Source organism: Tetranychus urticae, chromosome 2, assembly GCF_039701765.1.
Source record: "Tetranychus urticae isolate SD_2017Ah chromosome 2, NJAU_TeUrti_SD_1.0, whole genome shotgun sequence".
NCBI classification, from domain to species: domain Eukaryota; kingdom Metazoa; phylum Arthropoda; class Arachnida; order Trombidiformes; family Tetranychidae; genus Tetranychus; species Tetranychus urticae.
Window position 1 is genome coordinate 23923632 of NC_142959.1, and position 21494 is coordinate 23945125.

Genomic DNA, 21494 nt, shown 5'->3' on the forward strand with positions numbered 1-21494 from the left:
ATGTTTATTGTGATTTATAAACTTGAAAATGATTTGTGAGATAAAATGTATTTATTAATCAATATAATTTGGTCAAAATGTTTCATTCTTTTATTGGTTGTTTCAGTTTAAATAAAACGTTTAAAACATCTTTTTATTTGGCCAGGCAAAAAGGTCAAAGAAAAAAGCAACAGAGAATCATAATCAATCATCTTTGAATAGGAACGCTTTGTCAGATAGAATTAACTACAAAATTTTCTTTGTCAACAATAACAATATAATTATTAATAATATTAATATAATTCAATTTATGATTGATTTTAGGCGAAAAAACGGTCAGAATTATATGTAATGAAAAATATGAGGAAAAAAAGGTTCATCTTAATGTTGAATGGATCGATGATGATGGTGGTTGAAGTGAACAAGTTAAATAAAATAATGGGAATGAATTGAAACACAGTCAGAATGAAATGAGACAAAATATTGGGTGAAAATGAAAAATCAACTACTAGACTCCTCGGCAGTTGTGATGGTGACTGGTGGAGGTGATTTATCACCAACTTGGAAATAAGCATACCTCTCATCAAGAGGATCTAAATTGGGTGGGATTGGAGTTGTAGGTGATGAACTTGGTTTCTTAAGGATACTGCGAAGACGAGCATCTCCGGGTGAGGTTGGTGTTACCGGTGGTCCTGGTGGTTTCATGTCCAATGTTGTCGTAGTTATTGTTGTTGTTTGGGTTGTTGATTGAGCAACTGAAGAAGCCAATATTTGTTGATGTTGATTTATCCTGTTTGCCGCCTCTCTTTCCCGAGCAAATACTCGTTGCAAAGCTGAACTCAAGCGAGTTACCTATGTGAGTAAATAAGAAAAGAGTCAAGATAAGTAAAAGCAATTGAACAAATTCACTGAACATGTTTCACTGATAGTCTAGTGTAGCTATCAAGATATTTCAATAGACAGCTTTAAATTTTCATACCTGTTTTAAAGCGCATTCCGAATCATCTTTAACAGCTCGTAAAATGTCAATCTCAGTTTTAATAAGACTCAAGTTCCACATGAAATTTTCAACCGCTTTGTCTGCTTTTCTTCCTTTGATACCAGCCGAAATGCTCAATTGGTTGAGCTCAAGTCCAAGTCGAACTATAACATCATGTTGTTCACCAAGCTAAAAATGAAATAGAAAGGGAAAATTAGCTATTAAACAGCAAAAACGATACTCCATTTAGATTACTTGGATAATTTCACGAGAAAAGAATAATCTTAACATAAAAAACAGAAATTAATCGAGTATTAGATGACTGGAGAATGAGATTTCACACCTAATTTAATATTAATTGAATATTTAACAATTGCTTGAAACCTTTTTTAACATTAACAAATTCATGAACAGCTGATCCAACGGTGTTTTGACTTGCGAGGAATCAGCAGAATATTGCTGCTTTTATATTTACTTAATATAAAGTTCATGTATCCAAATCATCAGTTGCATTAATAGTTGATTAAGTTAAATCTCATTTGCCGATCGTTTACCTCTTTTACCTGTTTTTTATATTTCTCTTGATGTCTTGACCTTTTATGCTTTTTACTTTATCACATCTTAATTCAAAGGCTTTTTTCAACTATAAAGCTTATTGCTATTCTTTCTCGCAATAATAGTCTGATTAACATTTAAATTAAGATTGTTATTTACAGGGTGAACGTCAGAAATATTAAGTCGAATAAACCTTTCCAGGTCGAGAATGACCAATTCATGAATTATTTAACATTAACATAAATTACTAATCTAGATTGGAAGATAATAGACAATTTAATTACCATGTCAAGAAGAAGTGAAGCATTTTGTGGAATGGAAGTAAACTCAGCCAGAGCTTTATCCAAGGCTGAAATGGATTTTTGTAATTTCATGGTCATTTCACCTCCAATTTTGATGATTGGTATCTACAAGAAAAGTTGAAATAAAATATCATGATTAAAATTGAACAGAAACTACGATAAAATTATTTACAAGTTACAACTTGAAATTAACAATTTCTAAACCGTTTTACTAGATGGCGTAACATAATTTTGCAACTGTTAATCATCTGATGAAATATTATTAATAATATTAATAATAAATCATTGAACCTTGGTGTGAATAGTTATTTTTATATAGTGTTTTTTAAGTTTACTTACACCATCATCTGAAGTATTGATATTGAAGCTAGTTACTGAGGAACATGAGGCGAGGCGAAGTGTCAAAATTCGTAGACATTGAGCTACATTTGCATTCTCATTGAGATTACATTCATCACACAAATCAATCATTGACTTTTCAACATCTTTTCTCAATTGAGTTGATTGATAAAGAAGATTGGATACATTTTTGAATGCCTCGTCTGGCTGTTTAATACCAATGGTACGTAAATCATTTGACTGTTTACTTCCCCATGAACGTTTCCGTCTTAACTTTTGCTTTGAACCATATCTATGTGTCATTGATAGGTGAACAAAGAGGACAGCTTCTGGAATTAATTCACCGTTGAAGGCAGTTAAACGAACATGACGGTAACCTGGTTGAACACACTCGATGGGAATGGTTGCTTGGCCAATAAAATCATCATTTATGTAATCATCGTCGAGAACAACTAAACGAAGTAGAGCAAGTTCGGGAACTGAAATGGTAAATTCAAAGGATTCATCAAATATCGGATTATTGGCCTCATTTGATATGGTTCGTGTTCTCGTTTCAGCATTGTCAGCAGGAACCCCAAGAATCTGGACTGTTACATAAGGATCAATAGCTACAGCTTTGAAGGAAGCCCCTTTAGGTCGGGGAAGCTGTTGACCTGATATAATTTTAACCCGTAAACAGAGAGGATCAATGCCTGGAAGGGAATCTTTTCGTCGAGCATTAAAAAGGCAAAATCTTTCCCGAAGAAAAGCTGGCTTCAAGACATAACCCGAACTACCATTCTGATTGAACCAACCTCTATACAAGTCCATCATTTGTCCCGATGACTGGTAATTCATAGCAACCATTTGTGATCCGCAGTTCCAAAAATCAAGTGGATTAATGTTGGATGAATCAATTCTTCCTCGATCTGGAGCCACTTGTGTTAAATAATTTTTATTATGGTGAGCAAAATCTTCAGGTGAGGCTAATGCTAATTTGGATGCAAAGGCTTCATCAAGGTAACACACTTGATCCAACTTTTCTGCAAAATTCAAGGAATGAGGCAAACCAAAAAGCAAAAGAAAAATCATCAATTACAAGGAATGTCAATCAAAGATAAACTTGTAATCCCTCTATTTTATAATTGGCTAAGTCGTCAGCTCAAGTCACTCAACAGTCAATATTTACTTACGATTTTTTAAAACATAACCAAAATCGTTGCAGCGAAATCTCTTTAAGTAGATAAGATCAGAAAGCTCTTTACATAATGGTATCTTGTGATTATTATTATGGTTATTGTTATTACTACTATTATTATTTGTTGATGAGAAACGTGTTTCCATTGCTTCATCCTCATCACTTACTTCACCAACCTCATCATCTGAAGGAGACAACTTTTTACCCTGGAACAAGAAAGAAAACGTGAAATACAGAATCAGTAAAGAAGTAAATGAAGATGAAAAAAAGGTTCACAACAAAAAAAAGGTTAAATTAGCCTCAAGAATAATCTCTCATCTTCCATTTTTACTATTATGATAACCATTCTGTGAATCATAATGAAGTAATGCCTAGTAATAATTAAATTAAATAACATAATGAAATGATCATCTAAAATGGTTTCCCCAAGAAACATGAGAAACACACAGTTTTACTGAATTGGTCCAGATTATCATATGTAAAGGTCACTTGCAAGTTATCGATTCATACCATTGATCTTTTGCCTGTTGTCTTTATTTTTGAAAATGCTAAACCTTGAAGAAACCTGAGTTACTGCTGAATTGAGTGAAAAAAAGGTCAAAGATAATTTACTTTACACCTTATTTTTACTTTAACTGCATTTAATATATCATTTGTTGGCAAGCTTAAGGATGACAATTTAATCGATACTCAATGATAATTTAAAGTCAAACAAAATTTTTCCAACCATTTTCAATGTTGAAATGTAAACATGAAAAATGTAAATGAAAAAATTTTACCATGAAACCGATTAAAAATCGAGTCTAAATATAAACCATTTATCTGGTTTGGATATTACCAAGTAAACCCAAAAATACATTGGCAAGTTGGATAAAAAATGCATGTTAATCGGATTGAATTACCTTGATGATTATTTTATATTTAAGAGCTTCTGGTGATAATAAGGTTGACCGGTTTGACTTTACTGTTGGACTTGTCGTTGTTGATGATTTTGAATGATAACTTTGATTATCATTAATACTTTCTTCACACGATGAGACTACCGTTGATTGCATGGTTTGTTTAATGGATGAGCAAAATGATGATGACGATGATTGATCTTGATTAGGTGAAGACGATGAATTATTGTTATTGTTATTGTGAACAGGATGAACAATTGTTTTACCAGGAATGAATAACTTATCAGCCAATATTGTAATTAATTGATTTGAAATTTCCTTTTGTTTCTCTAGACTACAATGATTCTCAAGATGAAGTACAACTGGATATCTGGAAAGAAATGTCAGATGGATTCAAAGTAAATAACCGTAATTGTTGGAAAATCAAAGTCAAAATTGAAACAATTAAACATCTGATCGATTCGCTGTAATGATAAATACTGAGGTTTCCAGATTTGAGCAAAAAAGGTGAAAACTTGAAGCATCAACTTGATTCTGTCAACTACAAAAGGTAAAAAATAAAATGCCATTTTGCTGGTAACATTCATTTACATATCTTTGCCTCTTTTGTTTCAGATAGACAATGATAATGAAGTTGGGTTAAAAATGATGGCGAAATGAATTGGGAAGCAAGTCGAGTAAAGGAAACGGGAATTCATTGAGAGGAAACAAATGGATGAAAAGGAGTGACATTAGAAGGAAGTTAGTTGAGTAGTTGGAAGAATGGAAGAAGATGATGATAATGATGAAGAGTGGCGACACATCAGTTGGATTAGAGTAACAAAGGATTGATTGAAAATGAGTGATGAACAAGTGAAAACATTTCGCATGGGACTTTGACTTAGGATTGGATATTATTTGGGGATAACAACAAGACCGAGGATTGAAAGGGATGAAAGTGAAAAATGAGAGTTTCAAAGTTGGTCAGAAAAAAGATGAAATGGGAAATCTGGTTTAGATTGGGTAAAGTAGTAAAAAAAGAGAAGGAAAAGTGAAATGTTTCCTTTGAGATTTGCTCATGAAATGGCAAATTCAGAGTTGATTGAGAAACAGTCAAAGATGATCAAAGATGATAATATTTTTACAACCTTTTTTGCTTCCTTTTTTAGCTTATTTTTTGACTAATATTGTCACTTGATTCTGGTTGGCAATTGATTAGAGGTTTATTTTGTTTACTGTTTACTGAGTTTGTTTCAGTCACAATGATGATCTTATTTGTAACATTTTGTTTGACGATAATTTTACTAAATTGTTTCATTTTGATTACTTACGGTGATTGGACAAAGGCATATTCATTGATGGTTTCAAGAATATCTTGAAGGGGAACTTTAGTTGTTAAAGTGTTTCCATGAAAGACAACTGGACCTGATGGCGAATCCCATGTATCGATCTTGACGCATCGAGCACCTTGGAGAAGAGTCTTGCGATAACCTTCAGTCGAAGATGGACCTTTCAATTGATCTTCCAAAAGGTATCTAGAGGTTGGTATTTGAAAGAAAAAGCATTTTTTAAAGTTTCCATTTCAAAGAGCATTTCAAGAGTAGCTTTTGAATCATCACATTCTTTCATCTGTTTAGTGATATTAATACAAACAAATTGAAAACTTGAAATGATTTGAAAACTCAAGTTTAACCTTTCACAAGTTTGTCAGTTTAAAGGTTGGATTGGAGCAGAAGAGTTGAGTTAAAATTGCTGTATGATTTAATTCAAAGTTGATTCCGATTTTCTCATCAACTGATTGAAAAAAGTGAAAATAAAATCAATTGATAATCTTTTTTATCGGATTATCAGATCAACTTCAGATTTTAAGGATTCAAACGAGATTTATCAATGAATGATGAAATGAAATCAGAGAAGGAAAACAAGGAAAATTGGAAAATTTCAAGATCATTCGAAAATAAATAGTCAAAAACTTTGCTAATTTTGTGGTCCAACGAATGCAAACAAAACATTGAAGTTGAGGAAAAAGTTAAAGAAAGCCAGAAACTGAATTTACTCAAAATAAATGTGAACCAGAAAAGTTTGTCTAGTCAATCAAAGGCTCAAATTGAAGCATAAATTCAATAATCATTTCAATGAGATTGACTTTCAAGTTTCAAAGAGCAAAGAAGAGCCTCAAGATTGAAACCAGAATGCAAAAGACTCCAATAAAAGATGTGCTTTTGGATCGAAGCGTTTTCAGTTAAAAAATCTTAACTTTCAACTTAAAAGCTAAAACAAATGAAAGAAGTACATTGAAATGAGATTAGAAAGCATTTTGATAAACGATTGTAACATCCTAAAAGTGCTGAACATTAGAGTTAGAAATAAAAGAAAATGAAAAAATCTGAAAATCCACTCAAAATTGTTCCAAAATTTAAAAATTCAGCCAAAAAAATCTTCAAAAAATATTGTTCTACACAAAATGCTCTTTGGTTTAGACCTGCTAACTGCTATTATTGATTTAAAATTTAAATTTTATCAAATTGTTTCACTCAATGCTCAACAGAATTGAATTGTGAAACTTGTTAATATAATTTCATAACTTGACCAATCTTGAAGTTAATTTGCTCTTTTGACCCGGTGAGGTTGACTCGCCACTGGTTCAATGGTGAAGCAAAACAAACTTTAAAGCTCCCAAGAGCACTTGAAATATAACTTGAGGCGATTCTCCCTTCAATGGTCAACTTGAAAAAAGGCTCATGAAATGATGGCTTGTCAGAGTAAAAATTGGAATGAAGTTTCAACTGAAGTTAATGTCGTTGATTAAACAAGTTGAAAGTATAATGAAAAGATAAAGGCAGAAGAGTATCAATAACCATTAAACGTTGAACCTTTTGGGTAATTTGATCAACAATCATAATTAAAATAATGTGAAAAGAAGAAGAAGAGAAAATGGCATTTTTTGTTGTTGCTTGAAAGACTAAACTTACGTATTATGAGATGTTGCTATGAAATAATGTGATAAAGGTTGAGACATGTCTTGCCAGATTAAATTATGAGCTGGATTAATTAAATCTGATTCAGGTGAAACCAGAAGCTGGGTAAAACCATCAATCAACAGTTGCTTGTTTCTCCTCGAATCTTCACAGGGTTCATATCTTTCAATTAATTGTTCACATTCGTCCAAAGTTATCCCACAAACTCCTTGTTCACCCTCCAAGAAAAGCTGTAAATCCTCCAAAGTCATGTAATCTTTGCCACAATATCTGTTAACAGGTAAAAAGCATGATAAGAAGAAGAAGAGAAAAGCAAAATTCACCAAATTACGTTAATCGTTATATTTTAATGAGACCACAAATTGAATCATTAGAGGCACATGAAGAGGAAAAACAGTGAAACACTTTTTCATTTACTTTTACATTCGAAATGATTTACTTGTCAACTTCAACTTTTAACCGTTTGTTGATTGTCAAATGAGTCAATTGTGCATTTACAATTAACGGCCAAATTAGATGCAACATGTGAATAATGAGGAAAATTAAGGAAATCCGTTTATCAACTGTTCGGAGTGAATATTAATATTTTTCACTCCCAGTGTTTCGTTGGAAAAAAGTCTTTTTTTCCTTTGCAACTTGAAACAATCTGTTTACAGTTTTCTGAATATTTTCATCAATTTATTTAATTATCTGTTGAAAGTTTTTGTTTCCATTTTCCTTTTCAAGAATTTTGCCATTTCTTTATCAAATTTCAAACTTTCATTTTCCTTTTTTTATTCAATTCTAAATCATCTCAACATATTTCCTTGTTTATTGTTAACTGAAACTCAACTTTTCGCCATCATTCAAGTCTAATAATATTATAATCATTATTTTACAGTTTACTTTTTCGTTCTTCTTTTCTTCAACAAAAATATTCTCAACTTTTTTTCTCTTCTTCCTTGTTCAACTTTACATTAATCAATAAAAGATGAACAAAATTTGGTGAAAGAAAAAAAAAGTTCTCATTCTCTGGGTTTCATGAAGTCTCGTGAATACTTTTCATCAATGTTTCATCTCCAGAGTTATCTGAATGTTTTTCACTGTTGCCGTCGTTTTCAAATGAATCAACCTTTAGATTGAATCGAGAGTGGAGTTGAAGTGTTTTTAGAGAAAATAAAACGCTGATGAGTTTTCATTTCAAGTTCAGTTCAGTTGGAAATTGAAAGTCGAGAGAAGAAAAAGTTTGCTAATTAATTGTAATTAACATTAAAAGTAATGAATTTGCTGGTCAACAGTTTCAACCAAAAGAGAAACTGTTCAATGGATAATCTTTGTTCATCCAGTTGACTGGCTTCATGAGCAAGATGCATCTGAAAGATTAATCATGATAAAGTCGAGTAGAATCGAACTGCTTAATTAAAGTTAGCCGTTTCAGATTAATGATCATGTCTTGTTATCATGAAATTGTTATCACTCGTTCAACTTTACTTTTCAACTGAACATTTCCTTCCAATCCGTAAACTCGAAAAATCAACTAAAGATAAAATCTAATTTACAGAGAACATTCAAGGATCGGAATTTTTCCATTTTTCGAATTTTCATGAACATTCAGAAACACATTTACATCCACCAAAGATTCTGCAGAACAAAAATTTGCAGAATTTCTGTAAATTTTCAGCGGCTTTTTAAAGAAATGAAAATTGCTTGAAACGAAACTCATTTCTAAATATTCTGTTGGAATTTTCAATGTTTCGAATTTTCATCCGCATTCCAAAAATCGAGTCCTCGGAACAATGATTTTGGAAATTTTCGAACTTCAGTGAATTTTCGAAAAAATGGAAATCGTTGGAATTTCGTTTCTAGCAAACAGAATATTCTGTGCCTTTGAAAAGCTGAAATTATCTTGAAATGAAAGGTCGAAACTCGAAATGCAGAACTCGAAGATTAACCCGATTCGATGTTTCATTACAAGTTCACATCAATCTTGACGAAGTTGGCCATTTAGTTAACAACTTAATTTGATAATGGAAAGTTGATTGTGATAAATTGAAATCTTGGGCTTGGCTTCGTAGTTTTACATTTATATTTCATGCAATTCATTATTCTAATTCATGGTTTAACCACCTTTTATTACCATGATTATGAGCGAAGTTAATAAAATAATTTTAAGAAAATGTTGATAACGAAACAAGGCAAGCATTTCTAATCTAAACTGGTTATTACAATGATTTATGATCATATTCATTTTATGCTCAAATAAATGGTTTCGTTTATTATTATTAGTTTCAACAAACAATCCAATGATTAGATTCATTTTCAAGTTCATTTAATTTTCATTCTCAACGTTTTTTTTGGACACAAAAAACATTCCAATCGATAAAACCTTACAATGGATTATTCAATGAAGCAATGTTGAATGATGAGAAAAAAAAGTTGCTCCATTCATTGAGAATTGATTTAGAAGAAAGAAGAAGAAGAAATTATAATTTTCATGATAAATCCGTTTCAAGTTTACTCTGCCTTTCACTTGAATAAAGTAAAATAATAGAGAAAATAAAAGCTTGTATTTGAATAACAAAAATGATAACAAGATCAAAGCTTTAAACAGAAAATTGTTTTAAATAGAATTTTTTCTACTCTTGAAATTGAAATTCAGTTCTGATCACATTTCAAGTTGTCTTTTTGTTGTCATGTAAAGAGCTGAAAGTTGCTACTCAACTCCAACCTTCATGAAGTTGAAAATTAACAATTTTTTTCTTCTCTTTACAGGAATAAACGAATTGGGTGAAAAAAAGAGTTTAATTTGAATAGAATTTTGTTTTTCATTTTTCATTGCAAAGTCGAAGAACTTGAGTCAAAATTGAGTCAATAATTGAAGAACATGTAAACACTGGCGAATTGATGAACGATTTTGAATAAAAGTGGAAAAGGTCAAGATCTAAATGGAAGAATTGGTTGAAATGTGAGAAAATTTGGAAAATCACGAAACTCGAAATTGATAAAATGATTTGAAAGAAAAGGAAAATTCTTGAATTTCGTTACGAATGTAAACAGAATTGTTCATGTTGCAACCTATTCGCCCATCAATAATTTCTCATTGCATGAGAAGAAAGTTCAGAAGATGAGAAGTTGCTCATTAAAAGCGTTCAACATTCCGATTGAAAAAAGGTAAATCGAGAAAAAATTGAAACGAAAAAGTTGGAAATGAAAATTGTTGAACAAAAGTTGAGAAAAGTCGATCTGAAATGTTGTCAAAATGCTGATGATTCATATCAATTTTGCTCATCATTCCATCGCTATTCATGGAAACGTGAAAAGTTACCAAATGAATAATACAGTACCGGTCAATGAAACTGTCAGTTTCTACATAAAATTCAAAATTGAATATATCCTGATCTACTTCTGATAAAATCATGATTATGATTTCATTTTGTTTTTGAGCATCTAAAAATATGTTTTAGATTTTTCTCACAATTTTATTCAGACAATTTAGTAAATTAAAACTGATTTAAAACGTAACCTCTGTCTAAATTTGATGCAAAAGATTTGAAGTTTATTTTTGATTGAAGTAGATAGATGCTCGAAGCAAAAATAAATCTGAAGCTAAATCCAATAAAGGACATTCTAAATCTGAGACAAAAGTTCAGTTATCGCGGAAATCTTAATCGCAATTAGCCTTAGAATAGGAAAATTATCAAAATTTTAGTTGAATCAATAGATGGCGCTCCTAATTTTTCGTTTATTTTGGCCTAGTTCCACTGTTTTAAGCCCTTTTAAACGAATTTTTCCATCATTTTTTGACCTAATAAGCCGCATCAATTATCGAATATGAAAATAATGTTCAATTTTTGCCGTTTTAACCTCTTTCAAAATTCTAAAATTTAAACTTAACTTATTTAGAAAGCGGTGATTGACTTTGAACGGTCTATAAAGCACGAAGAAGACAATAATTTTATATTTTGAATGCATTAATAGCTAGATTATTCCTTAATTTATTTTTTTCTTAAATATCAAAATTAAAAATCTTGTAATAACTTTGCAGCATTGAAAAATCTGACTGACAGTTTCATTGACCGCTACTGTAATCAAGTTTCTCAATGGAAAAGCAAATTCTCAATTTCTCAAGATTTCCAAATGAAAAGTGATAACAGAACTGAAGTGCTGCAAGAAATGATAATTTCAATTGAATTATTATTCCAATTGCTTTTCAATTTTCCTGATAAAATTGCATCAATTTGAATTTCTCAGCCTTTTGAGAAACAATTTCAATTAAATTGCAACTCTTTTCTCAACATTATTCAGAAAAAAATCCGTTTTCTTTGCCAGAATTGGTGAGTTGAGTAAAAAGAAGTAAATTTTTAGCGAAATTTCCAGTTAAATTTTTCATTCCCTTTCCTTGAAGCAACGTCATTATAATAGATTTTTCTTGTTTTTTTATCAGAATAAGTTTCAACTGAGAGAAAAGCTTGAAACATGATAAATTTCAAAATCCTTGCAGGGAAAATTCGATGTAAAATGAGTGAACATTTTTCCTGTTGAGAAGAACAGAAAATCTGAAATGAAGTTTTTCCAAATGAATAAACATTATTTTTTGGACTTTTTGAATTTCTTGAATCTCCACCAAATGAACATTGAATTGTGCATTTGATGAAACAAAATGTCTAACAGGAAAAAGATATTGAAATTTAATATTGAAAAATATCTTTTGCTGTTGGACGTGAAAATTGATGGTCTTTTGAAGAGACAACAATTTGTTAATTTTCATTTTAAATTGAACTCAAAGTGACACAAAATCGATGAAAAGCTTAAGACGTTTACATTGCCAGTAAACTGGATAACAGTTTTTATCATGAAATGGGATGAAAAGAAAAATGTTGACATTAAGAAGAAGAAAAGGTAAAATAGTAAAGGTTGAATTTTTATCGTTACAATTGACTATTCACAGTTGTTTTCGTTTATCCTGTTGGAATGGTTCACAGGAATATCAGGAAAAGCTATTGCATTAAAGGGAAGCTTTTAATCCAGTCAAGCTTTTAGTTAATCAAGAAATTTCAGAATAATCTCTTTCATCTTCTCAAATAACGATAATAATTTAGGAATCGAGGTAAAATGTTTGCTTCAACTCACATCTAAACCAGTCTTTGATCAGATTTCACTTCTTTCTTCTTACTGTTGATAATAATGATGATGACGATGATAGTGAATCAATAAAATAAACAAATAATATTAAGTAATAATAACAATCTAAATATATAACTTTGTCTGATGCTTCAATCAGGACAAAATGTTATAATGAAATAATGTTGAACAAAAAGATTGCCAAAGATTGCAAATGAAAATGTTGAAGGTTGATTTGTTTCAAGCAATGGATCGAGAACAGAAAAAGATTTAAATTCTGTTCGAATCCGAGTTTCATTTCCAAGTTATATCATTAAAACCTCTCAAGTTGTGCATTTGAATAAGTCTTGAAGTTACTTCATTTCCCATTAATAATTTTTCCCTCCCAGTCAGTGATAAAGTTTTTTCTCGAAATTTTCTCAAGAGTTTTGTTTCACTTTTTTGACAAATTTAATGCTTTTTTTGTCAAAAGTAAGTTGCTTTCATTTCTTGTCTTAACTGATGAATCTTTACTTGCCTTACAAGGATGAAGTAAATGTCAGGACGGGTTGCTGTTTCGTAAAATAAGTTGACGAAAGCGTGTTTATTGAAAAATCCCTTTTCGTCGCCTTCTTTTCCTAGGTTGTATTCGAGGAGTTTTTGCTTTAATCGACCCAAACATAAATGATTGTTTAAACGTTTCATTAAGCTTATTGTTTGAGGTTCATCTAGCACTCCTCGAGACTCGATGTCGGCTTGATTAAACGCTTCTTCCAACCACTTTTGACGCATCTTTTGACCGGACGCTGAAAGAAGGTAAAGAAAAGTTTTAGCGATGTTTTTCTGGAAATTTTTGTAAAAAGTAAATATTTGTTCGATATTTTTGGCCAACATCAAACAAGAAGCTTAAAAATTTGTTGGTTTTTTAATTGTTTAACGAAAAAATTCAATAAAAGCATGAAGAGAATAACAATTTGATTCGTTTCACGTTCAAGAACAAACTTAACAGTAAAAGCAAACAAAATTAAGTTCATCATCGATCTTTCCTTTTAAAGGTTTCAACGGGAAACTAATCTAAATTGAAAGCAAATTACATGGACTGTTAACTCAAACTAAAGCTTCTTTCATTTCCCAATGTTTCCAATGAAAATAACTTTGATTTCAGAGCTTGTTTACCATGCAAAATCTATCGAAATTTTCCATAAAAAAATATCTACAAGAATGATGCTCATCAATAATGCTGGACTAATATTGAATTTTCTGGCAAACTTCGAAAGAAAACAAGAAATTTTCATTATTTTATTTCCAATCAAACATTTTCTTCTGCAAATAACGAACCACATTCAACACTTTCTCAAAATGGTTTAAATCAAAGTTCGAAGTGTCTCTAGAAACAGACTAATAACAGACAGTTGAACCTTCAACAATAAATGTAAATCAATATCGATGAATATCAATATCCTTTCATCGAAATTGTAAAGCAACTTTGATTTCATTGAAAAAGTTTGAACAGCGTTTAAGGTTGACTTCGATTTTTAGAAATGAATAGCAGTTTGAACAACTTACATTTATTGGCACCGATAAGAAAGTTAAGGCCAGTAACCCAAATGTTGGCATCCTCAGGTGATGGAGCAATCAGATCAAGTGTATCGAAATCATCGCCAATGCTGATTGAGAAGACACACTCTTCAGATGAATTTAAATTAATATCACGATTTCGAAGAGCTTCAGTATTTTTTCCAGATCGAACCTCTTTTATATCCTTTATACAATCTGAAACATTTAAAGCAAACAATTAGCAAGGTGAAAACACCAAATGATGATGAGAAGAATAATTATTCTGTTTGAAAACAAGTTTCAGAATTGGATAACTTTTCTAATCAAAATTAAACATTTCGAGTGTAAACACTGGCAATTTGTTTCTTCGGGTTAACATCAATTGTTATTATCATTTATTGTAATCATTAAAGTGAAGTGTTAATAATAAGTTCAATAATACAATGGAGCAAAAAGATGATTCAATTTTTGCAAGCATCTCATTTCAAGACTCAGTTTCAGTGAGTTTCCAGCCGCTTCTTGATGCAAGTTACAACAAAAGGTAAACATATTTAATGTTTCATAAATGTTTCAATGAACAAGGAAAGGAAGAAGAAAGATTTGCATGAGAATTGAAATTTTCATCCAGTTTTACCTCAACCTTAAGAGCATTGAAAGACTTCAATTTTAGCTAATTTAATGTAAATCTTTTATTATTTGGTTTAGGAAAATAAGACTCGGAATGCATTGAAACTGAAAAAATGAAAATCTCTTTCAACGAAATTGTATTCAGTTAAGAAGATTTGCTGTCAATAATCGTTCAAAGTTATTTATGGTCGACTTTCGAGATTAAAGTGTGATTAAAGGAATGATTTACAATTAAAGATTTAATCGAAATGCAGAAAATAAAACAATTTCGTTATTCACTTTTCCAAAGAAAAGGTTTCCTCGAAATCGCAATTCAACTTGAAGTGTTGCTTTGATTAAATTATTATTCATTGAAAAATGAAACAGCTTTATCGAGTTAACATTTAATTAACTTTATCAACATTTTGGATTACATTTCATGAAAGGAATACAAGGAAATTGGTGAACTTTTTTTGTCGTCAAAAAAGGTTGAGAAGCTGGAACAAAATTGAAATTTTAAAAAACTAATCAATTTTGTTTCATTAATTTGTCTTGAAGATTCAATTTCAACAGAGATTATCCAATGAACTGGAAACCCGTTAACATGGATTTTGGATAAAGTTTCATTTTTTTGTTTTTTCCCTGAAAGTTAATATCAACTTATAATTTATTGAATAAATGAAGCATATAAAGAGTTGCTATTTATAGCGATTCCTCATTTTTCACAGTTTACTTCATCATTTACATTATCATTATCATAATCGCTATTAGTTTCATTTTGATTTAAGGTTCTAAAGGAATTTAAAACTTTAGTTTTGAACATTTTCATTCGATTATAATTCGCATTCGACAATTGTAAATATTTGCTGATATTCATTGGAAAAGTCCCAGTGAATGGAAGTAAAAAAGCTTTATTAATATTTCAAGTTGAATAGTTAACTGAATGAAGCCTTAAGGGAGTTGAAATAATAGACACTTTTAATGTAAAATGTGTTCATTTGGCTTGATTAGATTATTTGCTTTTCAATTAAAAGGTAGTTTCAATGGAAATTTAAAGTTTAACTTAACTCGATTTTGTTTAATTAATTAACTTGAAAACCAAAAAAGGTGTAGGTTTTGATCGGATATTGTTTAACCAAATGCAATAATCATTTTCAATTGAGAAAAACGATTTTCCAACAAAATTTGTTCAAATGTTACATTTAAAGGTAAACTGTAGGAGTATGTGATCAAAATATGGTTAAAGTTATGATCGATAATCAAAAATTGTAAAGCTTTGCTACTAAATAGCAACCAGAAATAGATCGACTTGTGAATTTGAAATCTAATTTCATTTTACTAAACAGTTTAGCAACTAAATTTGATGATCAACTTTAAATGAAAGTCAAATCCCACGAACTTGCACATTCATTTTCTTGTCCATTAACAAGTCAAATGGCTTTGGAATTGGAGTCATCAGTTGAATAAACGATGGAATGATGTTGGCTGACGATTTATTGGAACTTATTGGAACTAAAGTGAACCATGGATCCAATGATACAGCAAATAAATGCATTTCAATGGAATGAACTAAACTTAAAGTTCACCCTTAAGGTTACCCTCAACCCAAGTTGTTAAAAGATGTTTGAAGTTATTAAAATATCGTCTTGATCAGTCACATAATTGGATTGATGGAATATGATATCAATAGATTTATTAGTTATTCAGAAGAAGATGCAATAGGTGAAACTTTGATGCTGTCTGTCGTCTGTTTCCATATGCGACAGAGATGTTCAAATTTTCCTTCCAACATCAATCCAATTTTAAAATAAAGTTCATAAGATATTCAAAACATGAACGGAAAAGCTTCTAATAGCCTAGAAGAGAGACACAATTAACTGCACAATCTGGTTGCTCGAATCATTTAGATCAAATTACGTATTTACCAAAATGTATCAAGAAATGAGAGGATTAAGCAAAAGGCTTAACAAAATTAGAGAAAATGATTTGAGATTTCATTTTTAAGGATCAAATTTTACGGTTTAAGGTTAATCTCTTGAATTGAAAAATACAGGAAATGTTGAATTGTCTACTGAAATTCACCAAAAATACAACTAATTGAACTTGTTATTTCACAGAGTTTATAGCAAGTTGAAAAGAAATGAGGAAAAGGCTTAAATTGATCAACTTACATTTAGCTTTTGATGATTTTTTCGATGAAGGCACCCAACGAATTGCTGTAAGATCTTCGGTTAGAGTAAAGAAGCGTCTATATTGACGTGTATTGGCTTTGATTTTAACCAGGGTTACACCATTCATCATCATCTGAAGACAATCCAAGGCTGAGGAAGCATCATGTTGATCATGAAAGTGGTGAATAGAAAAGGAAAAGAAGGCAAAAAATGTGATTATTAATAATAATGAACAGAAAGTGGAATAAGTGTTGATGAGAAGTGAAGTTAAACAGATAACAAACATTTCATTCATCATTTTATCAGGTTCTATTACTTGATGAGAATTTGCTTTTTTATTCAACCAGAATTGTTCAATTTCAATATTGACAGAGAAAAAAAGGTTTATAATTAGAAAGTGTTTGGTGATCATGAAAGAAATGAGAAAAGAGTAATAAAATTGCAAGTTCTGTGAACATGAAAATTGAGTGCAATATTAATTGAATGATCATGATTATAAGATTCTCCGAGTGTCTCGACATTTGATTGAATTCTGATTGGAATCGGGAGAATGGAGAAGCTGTTAAATTTATCGTCAAATGTTGTCCTTAACTTTTTTTTGCCTATTTTCATAGTTTTCTGTTCATGATATGATTTGAAGGAGAGAAAAGGTTGAATCAATCAATAATGAAACAAGTTTAGATGGCACAAAAGGATTGAACAAGGAAAGGATAAAGCACATGTAATGATGATTAAAATGATAATGATGATCATCAAGAGTTATTAGCTTTCCCTTGTTTTCCGTTTCTTTGTTTACTTTCTTCACTTCTTGTTTTCACTTGAACATGAGATGATTAACATTGCTACCAATGACGGATAATAAGGGCAATAATATGAGTAGACAAGGTGAAAAGAGTTTTGTCCAAAAATAGAATCCTCAAACAAAAATAGAAACTAGCGAGACAAAAGTTTCACCAAGTTCGATGAGATTAAATCTGAATACGATGTTGGAAAAGTGATCAATTTTAGTCTCTATTAGTTCAAGTTTGACTTTTTGGTTTTGAGTTTCAATTTTATCAAACTAGACTTTTGGCTTTGCAAAGTAAACCTAAACCTCTTTCAACTTTTAGTCTCAATTTTATCTGGACTCATAATAAACTAGTTAGAAAATTATCTTCGAGAATAAAAATGGACTTTTACAAGGGAATATTTTGCAGGCGAAATTCAGGGAAAGTGAAATTGGTGTCAATATTGAGTTCATCATGAAACGACGATTAGCGAGAGATGAAAGATTTTTCGATTTTCTGGTAATTTTTAATTATAACTATTTTTGCTCGATGGTCAATTGTAACTTGGATTCGTTGTGCTCCAAACACTTTTTCCAAATTTCGAAATATTTCGAGTCTATATTTACCAGAACTCGACATCTTTTGAGAAATAAAAGGCTTCTCGAAGTAAAGTGCCTTAAAAGAAGCTCTGTATTGCTTTGAATATCATTTTGAATCTTAGATCAAAGTAAATAACTTTTATGGAAGAATCGATTTTTTGTATTCTAAACTATCTTGAATGTGAAAAGTTTGAAGTTGCTCGAGTCTTTATCGCAATTCTGTTCGAAATTTTGACGTTTCGAATTTGGCGAAAAAAATGTCGAACACAATTTCAGACTGAATAAGATGTTATTTTGTAACTTTTTCATGTTAATGGACAGCCTATGATAGCTGACCAAATCTTGAAATGTGAAAAAAACGTGAACAGAAATGGTTGTTCAAGATTGCCAAGCTTACAATTGATGGTAAAAAATATTTACTTTGAAGAGCTTTCTGTTCGAAGAATTTTGAAACTTTTTTTTTGCTTTGATTGCAAGTAAAATTGTGATTCCTTTTCCTGCTGCCTGTTTAATCAGATCAAAAGGTTGACTGGTGTGTGTGTGATGAGCAAAATATTTTGATGAAAAATGCCACACAAAACATGACAAACTCATCACCTAACATTTGAAGGTTACTTTTACTTGACTGGCAAACATAAAATGTTGAAATGATGCTAGCATTTATCGGGTCAAAATGTCAACGATAAAAGTAGATTTAATGTGTTGAATAACAACAAGAGAAACATAATCAAGATTCAAATGCTCCAGGGTAAAATGAGATGATCAATATTGACAATCGATTCGTTAATCATAAACTTGAACACACTTAACCTCTTCCATCCAATTAATAGGTTGCATCAGTTTCATGGTTAATCATTGAATCTCTATTTCAATCAACTCAACCAGAAAAGGAGAAGAAGAAAAAAACACATTTGATTCATGTTCATTGATAACAATAAGCAAATGAAAATAATTTCCGTTCCAACTATCTGATGATTAATCAATGAAATCATTTTTGGAGCAACTTCCATCATTGAAATTTGATATCAAATTTTGGTTCAACTTATTTGAAGAGTTTATTTGATAACAAAAAATCTTCCCATCAAAGGCAAAACTGGGAGTGAAAATTGTACTTACAGAGATTTAACCAAATCTTATTTCAATGGAAACACTTAAAGTAGAAATTTTGACAATTTGAATTTGATTCTGTTTCCAATGTTGAAGCAATTTAAACAATTTAGACTTGGAATCAGTAATTGAACCATAATTGACGACAAATTGATGATTTGCCTTTAATAGCCACTTTTGGGTTAAAAGCTGGTTAAGCTTTACTCTCTTTGTTTCCTTTACCATCAACCTTATGGTTCAATTGTTTCTTTGTATTGATTTGTATCACAATTAAAATGATAATAAAAAGAGTTACATTGCACAGTCTAATTACAATGGATTTGAGCTGAAGATGAGGATAAAGATGAGAGTGATGATGAAGTCTATTTGGGAATGAACAAGGTCTTCATGTTTACAATTGATGAAGACAACATTTGGCAGAAAAAAACTTTCAACGAAAACCTTCATTGAGCTGACAAATTAACAACAAACACAAATTGAAATTGTTTCCAACAAAATAGAGGTTTAAGCAAATGATGTTATTAAAAAATATCACTCTCATCATTAGCATTTACAAATGATTGGAGTTGCTGCGTTTTTTCCTCCTCCTGAAGCCTTAAAGTTTAACTCTGAGTAAAATGTTTATTAAAGGATAATCAATAAAAACAATGAGAGACTATTAATCATCAAGTCAATGAAATATAAATCAAGTTTACCATTAATCAATAACATTGACGCCAATTACAAATGAAACTTTTTTCCTTCCATTGATTGCAGTTTTAATTGTTGATAAAATTCTAGAGAAAAGTGTTGTTTTCCAAAGAATTTCAAATGTTTCATTTTGTCAGAAACAGTTTCATGATGAACAGCGTCAACATGCGTGAGAATTGAAAAGAAGTGAAAAAAGCGGGAAATGTTTATCAACAGTGAGAGTAAAAAGAGAAGGAAAAAATGGATGAAATTGCAAATTTTTCATTCTAATAGTTGAATTGATAATTTAGCAGAAAAAGCGTTTAAATGTGTTCACTTAATTTTGTGAATCAGCAGAATGAAGTAAATCTCGGAGAATCACGATTAAGTTGAACCTTGTAAAGCATTGGAAAAGCATTAGACAAACAACGAGAAAAAAAGGTTAAAAACAAAACAAAACCAGGAACTTGAAAGATATAATCAAAGTTTTAATGCTGTAAAGTTATTCATTGGATTGTTTCCAAATGTTGAATGCGGTTGTTTCAAACATTGAACAAAACAAAAGCTCATCATTTATAAATGAATCAATTTCCATTCAATCCAGGATATGGATTTATCTGTCTAATAGGACAATGAAATCGACTTTTTGACGTTTTAATATTTCAGGGAAATACTTACGAGAAGCAATTTTACGATCGCCGCCTGGGTTGGCTGTGATGCTATGGAAGCAAACTGATTTGGATGATTTGTTGGTTAAATTGGGTGAAGACTGTTTAAAGGTGAAGACGTTTTCACTTTCATCTAGGTTTACCTCTTTACTGTTTGTTGGCATCGAAGCATCGGCCGAGTAAAAGTTGGGCGATTGACTGTCGGTGAAGGAAGATGATGATGACTGAGTATCCAAATGGTGTCGTCGTAAGTCAGACTCTTGATCCAGTGAACCTGGTTCACCGGTTTCACACGTCTCACTGTCAGTCTCTTCCCTTGCACATTGATATCCTTTTTTAGGTTCACATTCATTTTCATTTGTGTGCGCCTTTGATCCATAACTTGGGTTGGACGACATTAGAGTTGAAATTGAATACAAATCAATGGTGAAACGGAAAGGCGTTTAAGAAGGTAAACAGTTTTACCTCATTTCACATGATTGTGACAGTAAACAATTTTGGAGTTTGGAGAAACATTGGGAAAACCTCTTTTTTTCAGGTAAAAACACAGACTTTAAAACATTTCTTTTTCTTCTAGTTGATGGTCAACCTTCATTAGTTCACATCAAGACTGGACAACGTGACGAAAATGACGTTCTCAACGAATTACATTATTCACTAATCATTATCTTTCTCTCTTCTCTTCACTTGTTTCGCACTTGTTTCCCTCAACTCTCTTCTGGATTTATTACAAAGTTTCCTCTTTACTCACTCTTGGCTGGTTTTACCTTACTTTTACTTTTCAATTGCAATGATGACAATGCTGATGATTGTTGTTGTTGATGATGATGATGATGATTGAACACAACTTGATTCTCATCAAAGACTCAGGTTTTCAACATTTTAACGTAATACTAATTTGTTCAATTGTTTTGAACTTGAAAGCTCATGCAACAAGAAAAAGAAACAAAACTCGAGAAAACAAATGAAACAGAAAAAAAGTGAAAACAAAATTTCATTTTCAAAGTTACTTATCCAATGTGAACTGGCTTTCTGTAGATACTTTTATAGCTTCATGGAGAGAAGCAAAGGGAGAGAAGATGAG

The 21494-nt window shown here is 31.0% G+C and overlaps 1 protein-coding gene and 2 long non-coding RNA genes across 4 annotated transcripts; 2 read left to right on the plus strand and 1 right to left on the minus strand.

Moving 5' to 3' along the window:
- Positions 1-50: 50 nt before the first annotated feature.
- LOC107367413 (inactive phospholipase C-like protein 1) lies at positions 51-21447 on the minus strand. Of its 2 annotated transcripts, none has more exons than XR_016198509.1 (12): positions 20421-21434; positions 16601-16750; positions 13833-14039; positions 12805-13072; positions 7182-7457; positions 5541-5744; positions 4234-4600; positions 3327-3537; positions 2155-3176; positions 1522-1920; positions 959-1147; positions 51-831 (listed from the first exon to the last, which is right to left on the minus strand). XR_016198509.1 is itself a non-coding variant. In XM_025161949.2 (12 exons), the coding sequence occupies exons 1-12, from the start codon at positions 20806-20808 to the stop codon at positions 481-483; spliced, it is 3756 nt and encodes a 1251-aa protein (XP_025017717.2). In that variant the 5' UTR covers positions 20809-21447; the 3' UTR covers positions 51-480. The 2 variants fall into 2 exon arrangements, 1 of the variants encoding a protein (XP_025017717.2); XM_025161949.2 differs by having other exon boundaries at positions 1798-1920; positions 20421-21447.
- Positions 2237-3748, plus strand: LOC149094167 (uncharacterized). The gene is made up of 3 exons (XR_016198512.1): positions 2237-2377; positions 2464-2641; positions 2712-3748. It is a non-coding gene; the product is annotated as an uncharacterized LOC149094167 (long non-coding RNA).
- LOC112539437 (uncharacterized) lies at positions 4650-10104 on the plus strand. The gene is made up of 3 exons (XR_003083275.2): positions 4650-4780; positions 4846-5750; positions 9939-10104. It is a non-coding gene; the product is annotated as an uncharacterized LOC112539437 (long non-coding RNA).
- Positions 21448-21494: the final 47 nt, after the last annotated feature.

Excerpts from the sequence above, each read along its gene's own strand:
- LOC107367413 (XM_025161949.2), bottom strand. The coding sequence starts at position 20,808 with ATGTCGTCCAACCCAAGTTATGGATCAAAGGCGCACACAAATGAAAAT. Across the intron at positions 7,458-12,804 it reads ATTTACTTCATCCTTGTAAG|ATATTGTGGCAAAGATTACA; the intron begins GCAAGTAAAGAT and ends ACCTGTTAACAG. Across the intron at positions 1,148-1,797 it reads CTTCACTTCTTCTTGACATG|CTTGGTGAACAACATGATGT; the intron begins GTAATTAAATTG and ends TTTCATTTTTAG.